Source organism: Lagopus muta, chromosome 6 (assembly GCF_023343835.1).
Source record: "Lagopus muta isolate bLagMut1 chromosome 6, bLagMut1 primary, whole genome shotgun sequence".
Classification (NCBI taxonomy): Eukaryota; Metazoa; Chordata; class Aves; order Galliformes; family Phasianidae; genus Lagopus; species Lagopus muta.
The window spans coordinates 987364-1000773 of NC_064438.1; the positions used below are offsets into that span (position 1 = coordinate 987364).

The 13410-nt window shown below is 36.6% G+C and overlaps 1 protein-coding gene across 1 annotated transcript in view; it reads left to right on the forward strand.

Moving 5' to 3' along the window:
• CCDC73 (coiled-coil domain containing 73) overlaps positions 1–13410 on the forward strand; it is a 53071-nt gene that overhangs the window by 19672 nt on the left and 19989 nt on the right. The window contains exons 4-9 of the mRNA XM_048948103.1: positions 20–91; positions 747–782; positions 1199–1273; positions 2377–2415; positions 7840–7975; positions 9505–9584. Coding sequence (XP_048804060.1) covers positions 20–91; positions 747–782; positions 1199–1273; positions 2377–2415; positions 7840–7975; positions 9505–9584 — 438 coding nt within the window. The remainder of the gene's footprint in view (positions 1–19; positions 92–746; positions 783–1198; positions 1274–2376; positions 2416–7839; positions 7976–9504; positions 9585–13410) is intronic.

Here is a 13410-nt window from a genome sequence, read left to right on the forward strand (position 1 = left end):
TGTTATTTCCCCTGAGCAGGAAACTCTGCAGCATCAGACAGACACGTTACAGCAACAACACAAAGAAGCTATGGCAGCTTTTAAAAAGCAGGTAGCAATAAATCCTTCCAGCTGAGACACTAAGAGTTCAAAAAATGACAGGTCAAAAAATTCAAGTCTGTTTTTAGATCCAGACATGCTGCAAATGACAGTTCTTCATAGTAATAAGCCACTCTCTCTGAGATTCTCTTTCCCAAAAATTCCTGCAGAAACTTACTTAAAACCTGTTGTATGTTAGTTGTGTCCCCTCACACTCCCTCTTCCCAACCTCTTTCTAAAATGGCATGTCTTCCAGAAATTTTTTCATAACAATTGAGGAAAAATCTGCAATGTAACTTATTCAGTTCAATATCTGAAAGAGTGTCTCAGGCTTTCCAGTCAGATTTGTGTTTTTATCCATTGATATTGAGCAATGATAGGAATGAAAACTGTTACACATGGGGATGAGTAATTTTATCACTAATGCTACAAATTTCAATCATATCACAAAAAACAAGCAGTTCTTTCCTTAAAAAAAAAAAAAAGTGATTCACCAGCTTGCTGCTGCTGTAGAATGGTGTATTGTGTACATACATAAGATACACCTATGTAAGGGAAGTGGGCTATACAAAGTTATATACTGTCTTGTAAATTTGTGTGAATAAGAGTAGTTCTAAGTGCAGCATTGATTTGTTTCCTTTTTTTTCTTTTTGTGCCACTGAATCAAGTTACAGGCAAGGATGTTTGCCATGGAAGAAGAAAAGGTACTTCATTATAATTCACTGTTTACCAACGAGTGACACGCATAGGCAAGTTATAATGTGACGTAACTTATGGAGCATGTGCTAAGTATATTATAACAAAGTATTTTTCTTACTGAGGCCTTTAGTAAAGTTACAAACTGTAGCTTCTTGAGAACTACTGTTATGCTTTCTTAATAATTTGTAAGATTTTCTTTATTAGATGTTAATATTTTAGTTCTGCCCTTGGCAGGCTTGTTGTAAGTGATGGAGAATATGCCATCATGTATTCATTTTTTCTCTTCAGAGCAATATAGATGTATATTCCAAAATATTTAGCAGAGTTATTTGTTACCTTCGTAACACTCTTGTTGTTAAGCTTTTATCATTAAAAATATGTATTCTGCCCAAATCCTAAAGTACAGATTATGTTTTGAAAGGGAAAATATCAACTTGCTGTGGGAATAAAAGAAAAAGAAATCGATGGATTGAAAGAAACATTAAAAGAATTACAGGTAAATTATTATTTTCATTAAATAAACATTGTTGATATTCAAATAGTTTCCACGTGCCTCCCTCCTACCCCAGAGAAAATAGTTATTTTTCAGAGGGTCTTTAAGACCATCCCTTTTAATCTACATGATATGCTCATAACTTACTTTCTAGCATTGAGTTTCTGTTCTAACCTTTAGCTTTAAGCATGCTGTGAGCTGAAGTTCTTTTATCCCAGAAGAATGCACAGATTCCAAAACCCAAATGTAATGTGAAATGTGACTTATTGTTCTTCCTGTTTTCCACAATCTTCCTTTATGTTTCTTCTTATCCTTGTCTGGAAACTGTGGTTTCAGAAATTTCTAAGCAGCAAGAACAAAAACATTAACACTGGACATCCAACTCACAAAGTTCCCACCTTTTGTATTGATTTCCATAGTTAGTTTCATCAGGAGCTTTCTGTGTTTTCCACTTAATTCTCTGCTACTTCTCTCTGTATTTTTATTTTAGGCGTTGTCAGTACATGTTCGGGTGTTCAAAAAACACTTAGGACTAAGGACATGGAGATGTAAATATTATAAAAACCAAAATTCTGTGACGCCAGTGGTGTATGAAAAATAATGTTAATGACTTCCAATGTCAACCCTATGTTTTTAAAACATGCAAGTGTCTTTATATCACACTCTTTGGAACCTCTATCTGAAAGATTGCTTTCTCCCCAGTGGAAAACCCACTTTATTCTTCTAGGATTTAAGAAAATACTTTCATTCTTATCTGTTTTCTTCTCTGTTTAGTACAGGGATTGAATTTATTGCTGTAGTCCCAGTACACTTTATTTTGTGATACATGTCAGACAACATAGGTGTTATGCATTTTTCAAGATCACTGTAGATACAAATCAATGTAATTTTTTAAATGGAAGTTAAGTGTGCAGTTTAAATCTTTAAGAGGTTTTATAAAGTGAATCTACAATAACAGAAATACTTAAACTCTTAATTTGAAAACCACGTTACTGTATGGGATTGGCAATTAAATCTTAGGTTTGAGAATTTTTTTAGAAATCTGCAGTTTGTCTTCAGAAAAAAAATGTTACTGCAATTCAATTAATAGCTCTTTTGTTTTACAGATTTCCAAATACACGTTACAAAAGAAAGTGAATGAAATGGTAAGACAGTAATAAAAGTAACAGTTGTTATGAGAAAAGAATGTCAGTTTATAGTGTAACGCAAATACAGTCCCGCCTGCTTTGATGATGATGACAATACAAATAGTCAAAAGTGGCAGTATTTCCTTTGAATCTAAGCAGCTTTCAAATACAGTATTCTTAGTTTCTTGTGTTGTGATAGCTGCAGTTTATCATGCGAAACTCCTTGGTGCGTTGAAGTATAATTAGAGTGTTAGTTCTTTTATAGATGAGCACAGGGATCCTTTTCTCATGGGCGAAAAATGTAATTTGAATGGCCTAATCTTCTTATCCTTGTACTTGTAGCACCTAGTATTCATCCCAAAGTAGCAGTAGAGAATTAAGGCGATTTTTTGCTTTTGATTTTTCTTTAAGAAAAAGTTGTCCTGTTTTTTTCTTTTTCATTCCTCTGTTCAGAATTACTTCTTAACATCAGTTCCCCTGAACGGTTTAGATTTCATCCGATCCAGTTTACTCCCTTTGACACAGAGAATAAATTTATACAGAGTGACAGCTTAGTTACTGTGAACCCGTTGTCTGTTTTAGGAAGTGAAAGAATGAGCTGCAGAAACGTTGCTAAGCTTGATTGAGTAAATGCTGTGAAAATTCTGCTGCTGCTCAACTGGAAAGTATAAAGATAATATTGTCAGACCATTATAAACTGTGATTTTAATTAAGAAGCTTAAAAAACTAGGGTCCAGTTTAGCTTTAAGTACCATGACATTTGTACTGAAAGTCATCTTCAACGCTACAGTGGTTTTACACAAAATATGGTGAAATTGAATAATGTGCCCTCTGACCTGGGAGATAAGGCTACAAGTTAAAGATCAAAGGCAACATAAAATGTTTCATCTTACTTCACTTTTAACTTGCATTTATTCTTAAAATAAATTTGATCGAGGGAGATGCTTAAAATATACAAAATTATTGAATTTACATTTAAATCATTGCACATTGCCTTTAATAATTTGCAAGTTCAGTTTTCCATATGAATAAGAGTATTTAAATCACAGTAACTTTTCTATAAGGTAGAAATACATTTGTATTGCTTAAACAATTATCTTCCTTTCATATGTTTAAGCAAACTTTTTTATCAACAATGATTTAATATTATTAAAATGTTGGTGTTCTGTGACTTTGATACGGAGTGTGATTACTAAAATTGTTGAGTTTGGGGAAAAACGATTAGAATTCCTCTTTTGCATGTAGCACTAGACCTAACACATATGGTCTGGCCATGTATGTTCAAGATGTAGAAGACAAAAACACCAGGTAAGTAGAAGTTCATTCTTTCTTGCAACTGTACTCAGTAGTGGGCTAATACAGTTTTAGACTGGGACAGATTCTACCCATTCCTTCTGTAGTTCCACAGAAATAAATGGTGTGTTCAGTGGATCAAAAGCCCATGTAGAGTCTTTATTATCTTAAATGGCAAAATATTCAGAAATAGAATGGGTTTTTGAGACCAATGTACATTTCAGTTTGTAGCTTGTTTGAGATTAGATCTTGTTCTGGCTAGTGCTTTGAGAGTAAGATAATGCACTGTCTAGTTTATGTCTGGCACTTAGAAACCCTGCCAGTCAGTAAAGTAGCTTTTGTATGTGCTGGAGCTTGATGTGCCACTTTATTCCAATTTTGTTCATTTTGTTCTGTTCTTATAATCTAGCACTGGCACTGTTAATGTATTGCACGTTGTTTTAGCATGTGGAGTTCCACTCACCACCCCCAGTGAAGTTTTGTGAGAATTATAGTGCTGATGTCATGTGTGTGATATGTGCTATAACTTTGAAAAAGTAGATGGTTTCTATTTTGTATTGAAAGGCTGTATAGACACAAAAAGCCTTTTTCTTCCTTTTTTCTTTTTTTTTTTATACAAAAAAATACCAGTTTTTGTCTGTTACTGTCACTTTGCACATGATTGCATACGGATGCAGAAGTTTGCAGAATGACCACAACAAAGCTAGTTGTCTGATGGAAGAAACTTAAATGTGGCTTGTGCATTGTACTGTTTTCTTACTGCTGGAATGAAGGAGTAGCTAGAGGAAAATGGTCTTGGTCAGGTCTTTGTTTCCTCCTTTGCTAATCTCCCGGTGCATACAGTGTAGAATGCTAAAGCTCTCTGAGAGTGCAGAACTAAAGCAAACATTTTTTGTTTGTTTTCTACTCTGCAAGTAAAATTCATCTATTCATGCGTTCCCCTGTGAACATGCACTGGCTGATCTTAAGCACGTCTGAGAAAGTGAGCTTTTAGAGTTACCTCTCTTCTCCACTCAATTTTAATTTTTAGTACCTAACCTTCAACATGTGTCACAATGCAGAGGAAACAAGAATGAGATGAGCTTTGGCTTCGAGACCAACTCTTGTGCATGGTTCAGAGAAGTAAATGTGGTGTGGAAGTTCTCAGTGCAGTTAATGGGGAGATGTTGCTGTCTGTATGGCAGCAATTCAGTGCACTGATAGTCATGAGCAGAGGAGGTGGGGTAAGGAACTGTGAATGCTTGGTAGTCAGTCTAGATGAACTGTATGTCTACATTGATGAACTAAATGTTTGTGAGACCGTTTGTTGAAGCTGAATTCAAGAGAGATGAAATGGCCTAGTTACATTAACCTCTGCTATTCTTTAAAAGAGGGAAAACTGCATCCAAATAAGACTGTTCTCAGTAGTCAGCCTTCTGAACTGTGCCCAGGAACCATTTGAGTGCTCTTCAGCCAAAGTACATCTGGGAATTTCTAACAACTTCACGTTACAGGTATTTCCTGAGAGCATCCCTGCCACCTGTAATACAGAGGTAGATACCAACGAAAAATAAATCCTAGGTGAATGAAAATGAATTAAAATATATAACGTACTTATCCTAGATTATTAAAAACAAACCAACTTAAAGATACATTTAATTCCTTTCCACAGTTAGGAATTTGCCTGTAATTACATTATGTTGTTTAAAAATAGTGTGGAGGAAGTGGTACAGCAAAAACTGAAGATAGTGACTCTAAGTTGAAAAACACTGTGAAGCAGAGGAATTGCTGTGGAAACGTTTTCCTGCTTGGGAGTTTTAGAGGCAGTAGTTCTCTGCAGAATTTTCATACGTTCTTGCCTTATGTCTCCATTTCATAACAACTCCTTTGTTCCTCTGACACTTTCACCCCCCAGTTACCACCTTCTGATTCAGTGAATAACACTGACCAGTGACTCAATTTCCAGAATATTTTTGAGATAGGAGCAATTCCCTCTGTCTTCCTCCAGTCACCTACCTGACCCTGAGCTATTCCTCTGGTCCAGTTCTACCAAGAAGTGATTGTTCCTCAGCAAACCATATGGCCAAAATCAGTTCCACTCCCCATCTCAGCTTATCTTTATTACTGGTGGAAGCCAGGACAATAATTCCTGTTCTTGCAATATCACACTTTAGGAAGGAGAACCAAGATTCTGTGGGTCTTAATCCAGCTCCAGGTCAGATCCTCCCTATCATGTGGAGTCTCCCAGTGTTTCTTTGTCTCTTAATTATTTTCGTCCATGGAAGATTAAGATCTTTTCACCTAATGAGAAGATCCATGAACGCAGGTAAACGAAAATGCTTTTATTTGTGCTATGAGGCTGGAGAGCAGCTTGCCATCAAAAATCATTTTTAGACCAGTGGTAAACTCTTAATAGAACTTTTTTGAGGATATAGCAGGCCGCTTCCTTTTCTCATGAGAGAGACTAGGGAAATAATAAGGCATATTTGTACTTCTCTGGTGAGGAGGAGGGCATAATGCTGTCTTTTTGACTTAAGAAAGAAATTGGAAGCGCGTTAAGAACATTCATACGAAAGTTCAAAACCTCACATCTTGCCAGAAGTTGTTCAAGTTTCATTTTGATTAGGCTCCCTTATTCATCACTTGCTTAGAGTAAATACATCTGAGTTATCAGGAGAAACACAAATGATCTTTTTCTTTTTACTTCTGTGAAGCCTGCATCCTAGTGTTAGTTAAGCACAGCTTTTCAAAAATTTTTGCTTATTGAGGATAAAAGGAAGCATATGAAAATTCACAGCCTACATTTTGCACAGCGATTCTGTAAGTGGTGGTGTTTCTTTACCAGTGCTTCCATTATGACTTTCTATTTGCTGTGGTGTGTTTAATTTCATACCTTATAAAACATGAGAAATTTGTATTGTATATCCTGTTTTGCTAGCCTTATGTTGGTCATTTCTTTTGATCACTATGAGCTTTTATTATCCTCTGATGCTTGGACATGTATTGCATTTGTTACTATAAGGGAAGAAAGCCTTATAGAAGCTGAATAGCCTGGGCCAGATCCATCTTTGTGTAGCCTGAATTTACCCACTGGAATGAATTTGGCCCAATTCATTTTCATTGCTGTGCTGCTCTGCTGTGGATTAGAAATAGACTGTCCTTGCACTCTCCCTTTTCTAATTGTGATCACGAGGCTGGAGTGAGTGAGGCTGGTGGGCACTTCTGCACCTCACTCCCTGCTCAAAGCATTTAGAGCAGATTGCTCAGGGCTGTGTCCAGGTGGGTTTTGAGTATCTTCCCCAGGTGGAAACCACAGCCTGTCTGTGCAGTGTGTTTTGATGCCTGACCACTGGGCACTGCTGAGGAGAGTCCGTCTCATTTTTCTTATTCTCACCCTTCCAAGGTATTTGTACAGCTTCAACTGTGTGAGAGTCTCCAAGCTGACCAGTCCCAGCTCGGTCAGCCTTTCCTTGTGTCAAGTGCTCAAGCTCCTTCATGGCCCTGATCTTTGATTGACGTTGTCCTGGAGAAACAGGACTTCTGCTTGAGTTTGTATTTGTACCACTATGTAGCTCAAAACAGTTTTCCTTTGTGTACTTAAGTCATGCTGTAGTGAAAGTGTTTAGGTCCATAATAGGCTGATGATACTGTACTGGTGCCTTTATAAAAAGAAGAAACATCTGAATATCATTTGCTTAATAGTGCCACTTTGGCTGGTGTGGAGTTTGGACAGTGTTGAATTCAAGGGACGTGCTACATGAAGGGAATAAGAGTATGCAGTGCTGCACTGAGTGGTAGTGCAGGAGGACAGGTATGAACCACAGGCAGATGGAAGCACTATTAGCGTGCTAGGCTGTGTTTGCAGTACAGTGGCAGGTAGAATAGTGTGCTTAGAGTAAGCTGTGTAACAAAGGAAAACTTGAAATCAGCTTTTGAAAACAGTTAATACAATCCTGCATGCATTTATGAGAAAGTTCTGAATAAAAGGAAGAATGTAGGAAAATATATTGAAACTCAGTCTGGAAGTGGGAGTTGGTAATCAGATATGAAGTAGACAACTGAGATACCCTGAGAATGATTTTGTCTATGCCATTTTGAGAAGCATTTTGAGTGCTGATTTATACATGCAAGATGGTGTCAGTCAGCAGGTGCTTCCTTTGTTTCTAACAGGATCAGAAATTACAGATGCACTTAACAGCGAGAGAAGAGCATCATAAGAAACTGAATGAAGTTGAGAGGTGTTATGCTACTATTGCATGTCAGTTTGGAATCGTTAAAGGTGTTCATGGAAAATTAGAGCACAGTGGTATGTATGTTTTAAATGTCCTCCAGTAGTCTTTATTTTTGACAACACTGAGTTGGAGATGTGACTACATTCAAAAAATAGTACGTATGATGTGCCAAGCATCAACATTTCAGTTGCTTCTACGTTGTTTCTGTGACAGTGTCAGGTAAAGCAGCACAGGCCCTGTACTTCTGCTCTTTTCTGCTACAGCTGTGTGTGTCACCATATGTGAAGAACTGATTTCTGTTCAAAATCATGCAGTAGCAGACCTGCTCATTCCAAAAAATCTTTAGACTTAACGCGGGTCAGCTTCCTGTTGCTGTTCAGCAGACATAAACAATTGTACCAGCACAAAGGAGGAGATGAAAGTAAAGGAATTGGCAAGTAATAGAAAATAAATCTGGTTGGGATGAGTGTTAATGTTGGGAAATGGACAGAAGGCATTAATGAAATGTAATTTTTAGTTATGTAAATACCTATAAAATATTTAATATGTAGAAATATTGAAATTTAAAAATAATTCAGTAAATAGAATGGATGAATAACTCCATGTAGTTATTGTGGCTACGTGGCTTTAAAGCTTAATGAATGTGTTCGTTAACCCCATTCTTATGTCAAAACATCCCAAAATTATTACCAATGCTGTGCTTTCATTTTATTTACACTGGGCAAAGCTTTTCTATTACATGCCAGGTACAGAATAGTGTTTTTGCAGTTTATTGGAAAAATAACACTTGTAGTGTTTTTTTTTCTTTTAACTACAGATTTTGCTGTATTTCTTATATTTATCAGTAACTGCAGAATGATCCCTCTGTTCAAGAAGCCAGTCTATTCACCCGTTTAACTATAGTGTGTCTTACTGCAGTGGGAGTTCAATTTGCATTGCGGGATGTGAGACCTGCAGTAGGCATGTAGGCAAATTGTAAATTCTGAGCAAGAAACTGCAGTCAGGGAAAAAGTTATGCACAAAGTGTGTGAGTTCATTATGCAAATTGTTTACATTTATAAACTGTTTGGTCTTTATTTGCTATATGAAAACAGCATGTAGGAATGTAAGAAAGTGAAAAATGATGTTTCACTTGCATGCAAAATGCTGCAATGTGTAATAAATTTACTTTATTGCCATTATTAGCACTTTAAAGATAGTGTGAATACATGACCCTTGTTGGAAATCTTACCAAATTTTGCTTAAGTTGCACTAGAAGACATTTATTATTTTTTGAAGTATTTTCTTTTGCTAATGTTTCGTTAACGGAGAAGTAGTTCGAATAAAGTGACACTGAATGACAGTAAGAATGAAATTACAATTACAAATTACAATCAAAACGATTATTTGAGGTATAGAACAACTGGTGCTGTCTGCTCTAATCCTTTCATGTATGATCATAATGTATACACAGATTCCTTGAGTTCTATTTTGCATCCTAGTCTGCTTTCCAAGAAGTTGTTTAACAGTTTCAGGCATTATGCGCACATACATAACAGGTATAAATCAAATAATACTTTAAATGTGGAAGTGTATATATAAACATTTCAACTTTTGTTTAAAGTACAGGAAGCAATACAGCTCAATAAGAAACTAACATCAGTGAACAAAAGACAAGAGACTGAAATACTTAATCTGAAGGAAGTAAGTACAGTACTCATTTCATAGTGTGTAGGTGGACTTCTGGACTTCATCAAGCTGCTTTAGTATTAATAAAGTAGTGTACAAGCAGTGTAGAATTGTTCTTCATTCTATCATTAATGGTTAAATTTGTCTTGGTTTCCCTTCTTAAACACAGATGCTTTAGATGACTGATGGATCTGATGGATTTTTATTCACCTCTATAGCGGCCTTCTTGTTTCTTGTTAACTGTTGTCCATCTCTCTTCCTGCACTGTGTAGTCACTGCATCTCCCATCTGATACGGAAGGGTAACAATAGTCTTCAGTGTAGTTAAAGGCAGATATAACATGATGCCATAGAAGCAAGCTGCTATCTTAAACATACAATTATACAGCTAACTGAATCTCTGTCAAAAGTGAGAGTTCTGAGGCAGGGTGACTGAGTCAGGTCAGAGGGATGCTATGGACAAAATTGCCTGGCTGTTGAGCATTTTCCTGCCCCTCCTCTATTCTGGAGCTAGTATTTGCTAGGTTCTGTTTGAGTTATATAAAAGGAGGAAGAATAAAGTTATCTTTTCCCTTTAAGCTGTTGTTTAAATGCCACTATGAGAAAAGGTGGAAGATCATCCGAAGACAAAATCCTACTCTGTAAACACCGTATCCTCTGTACCTCATTGTTTTCATATTCTCTCTTTCCTGCCTGCTTTCTTTTTTTTCTTTTTTTGATTCTGTGAGGATTTCAGAAAGGGAACAAATTGTAGAACATCCCAGTGTGGAAGAGACCTGTGAGGATTGAGTCGCTCCACACAGAGCCACCCAAAAATCCAGGAAGTTTGGTTTATCCCTTGCTTTGCCAATGCATGGTTATTTTTAGCTTCTTGATCTACTAATAAGCTTAACTTTCATTTGTTTCATTCACACTTCTCAAACAGTTTATTCATTGTCATTTACTAGATATTTTGACAAATTTGGTGGGTGGAAGAGCAGGGGAAAAAGCAGTGAGGATTGTGAGGGATAACCTATATATGAAACATGTATTGTAAATGTCAGTATTCCAGGAGGCTTTAGAAACTTTCAAGCATTACAGCCAATTGGATTTGTTGCTTTTAGTTAAGAAACCAAGAATAATTAATTGCATAGAAGTCTCCCGAGGGTAAGTAATTGGAGAGGTAAGAAAATAAATAATGTGAAGGAAAATTTCATGTGATTAAATTTGTGAGTAACAGAAGTGTGTGAGATAAACTAATAATGTTTTGTGTATTTTAGTTACCAAACATTTTGCTTGATCCATTTTTTTTTTTTGAAGTCACACTTCTGACTCAAGCTCTTGGGTGATAAATTTATACTGAAATACTACTAGGTAAGCAAAGAAGGAGCCTGAAACTTAATCATTGGCAAAATGTCTTTGCCTTGCTCATTGTAAATAAAGTTTTGTAAATAGAAGTTGTACATAGTATACAGAAGGATGACATGCCTTTTTTCTGAAAAAGCAGAATTTCTGTGAAAATAGATTTTAAATCAAACAATATGGTAAAAAAATTGCATCCCATTTTTCAGTATTTCTTATTCTGACAGTTTTTAAGTTGCAGCTTGTAGAACATGTATGGAAAGTTAAGTAGTATGAATGAGCATTGCTGATGTGTACCTGTAAGAACCCTAAGTTCAGCACAGCTTCTGTTAAGAAATGTGGTGGGCTCATCTCTTGGGTCAGTGCACAGGCGACTAGGAAAAATAGTTCACGACTCCTGAAGAGTTGCTCTGAGCTAGCTTTATTTCACTGCAGTTACCTTTTGCTTAGTGTAACCATTGCGAGAGACAGTGGTCAGGTGTTTTCCCTTATTGGGTAATGTATCAGTTGTGGAGCTGAAGGGACTTAAAACACGTCCAGAGCACTGAGGAAACTCTGGTATTGAGAATAGTTTGGAAGAGGGATTGCCAGGCTACCTTTGGTTGCTACAAGGCTGAAAGCAGTCTTTAAATTTGCAGTGCAAGTTGTGATATCTTATGGAACTGGGTTTATCTGTGTTGGATACCTGACAGGCCTCTAACAGGCCTTACTGCCTGTGAGCTCCTAGCTCTTACCTCAACCTTTGTTTTAACTCAGACTACAATGACCTCTTACACTTGTTCTTAATGGGAATACGGAGCTTGTGAATTCTAGTCAAAATTTATGGATAAACAGTAAACTAATCTCCAAGGTTAGTGAAATGACATGATGGAGCTGTTTAGTCATACATAGAACAGTAAAACCTGATTTAAATTGATGTCCATTCTACACAAGAATTTCTGGAATTTGTGGAAAGAGGTATTTGGAGAGGTGGTAGTTTGCTCTTTGCATTGTCTGCTTAGTAGTTCGGTTCTGATAGATAGCTTGGCTTAGTTTCCTTTTCAGCAACATTTGGTTTTGAATTTAAACACATAGTCAATATAGGTGGATTTTTTTCAAGTGTTGTGAAAGTGCTTGCATTGAAATCTGACCGTGAAAAGCAATAGAATGAAACAAATCTTGGAAAAAGAGCTATGCTGCTTAAGGCCTGAGAGATTACCAAATTAGCTGATGGCACTGATTTGAGAGTGCAGTAAGATGTGGTTGTTGCTTGGGGAAAACTTTCAGTTTGCATGAGGTATGATTGCTGTCTTGGGAAGCAGTTACATATGGCTGTGCTGTACTACCACATCATGTTGACATACGTTTGTGCGGCCCTGAGGAAGAGTAGAATGGAAATTTTGTATTGATCAAATAGAATTGTATCAAAATAAATAAAAGGAGCAAGTTATGGCTTAGATCGACTAGCAAAAGGAAAGAAAATACACTTAAAGAACAGGACTGCTTCCTTTGTGATACTCTTTACTTTTAAGCTGGCTTGAAACCATGTGCCTGAGTGTTGGTTGCTAGCAACACACTGAAGGAATAGATTTAAAGCCTTATTTTTATTTTGTTGAAACTGATACTGATAAAATTATTTTCCAGACTCAATTTATAGAGTTCTAACATTTCTAGTGATTGTATTAGGGGCAGAAAGCTGCTAGAAAAGGAAGCAAGGGCGGCTGAATTTTTTTTACTTTCAGAACATAAGAAAATATGCATATGTATGCATGCATAGAAATTATTTCTACAGCTATGTAGCTTATGCTGCCACTGGCTGTGGTAAACCTTCCCATTATTTTTGGTGACCTGGTTTGTGTGGGTTCTCTCCGTGGGATTTTTGTGGTTGGTTTTTCTGCTCGCAGCTTTGTCAGATTAGCAGATGTGGGCTTTGTTCCAGATGGATTACGTGCATCCACCTGCTACATATGTTATCTTTCCCACAACAGCATGACTTACTTAGTATGACTTTTCTTCCCCGTCACATAATAAGTGGCAATTCACCACACAACATGCTTTGAATTTAGTAAAGCGTATCTCAGATCCGTAGCAGACTTATGCACCTGCACACACGTGACCTGAGTACCATGAGTTTGGTTCTTTGTAAAAGAATGGCGTGGTGCATTTCTGTTTTACAAAGCTAAAACTGCTCGCACCTCCTGCCTCTTCAATGTAGGAACTCTCCTTACTACTCTATTGTAGTAAGAACAGTACAGTTAAAAGATGTTTCTTTGGCTTTTTTTCTTTTTGCAAAGGTGGAAAAAGCCTTCCTAGCTTACAGAATATTGCAGTTGTAAGGCACTGTCCTCTTTGAATTTTATAATTGACTCTGCAATTACACTTAGTCCTTGCTAGATCATTTTAGATATATTTATGGCTCAAATACATGAGAAATAAAGCCTCAAGGAAACACAATGATTTATTTAGAAGTGGTATCTATGCTTGTATTTTCCATAACTTTTGTATTTGTAAATTTCAGCTAC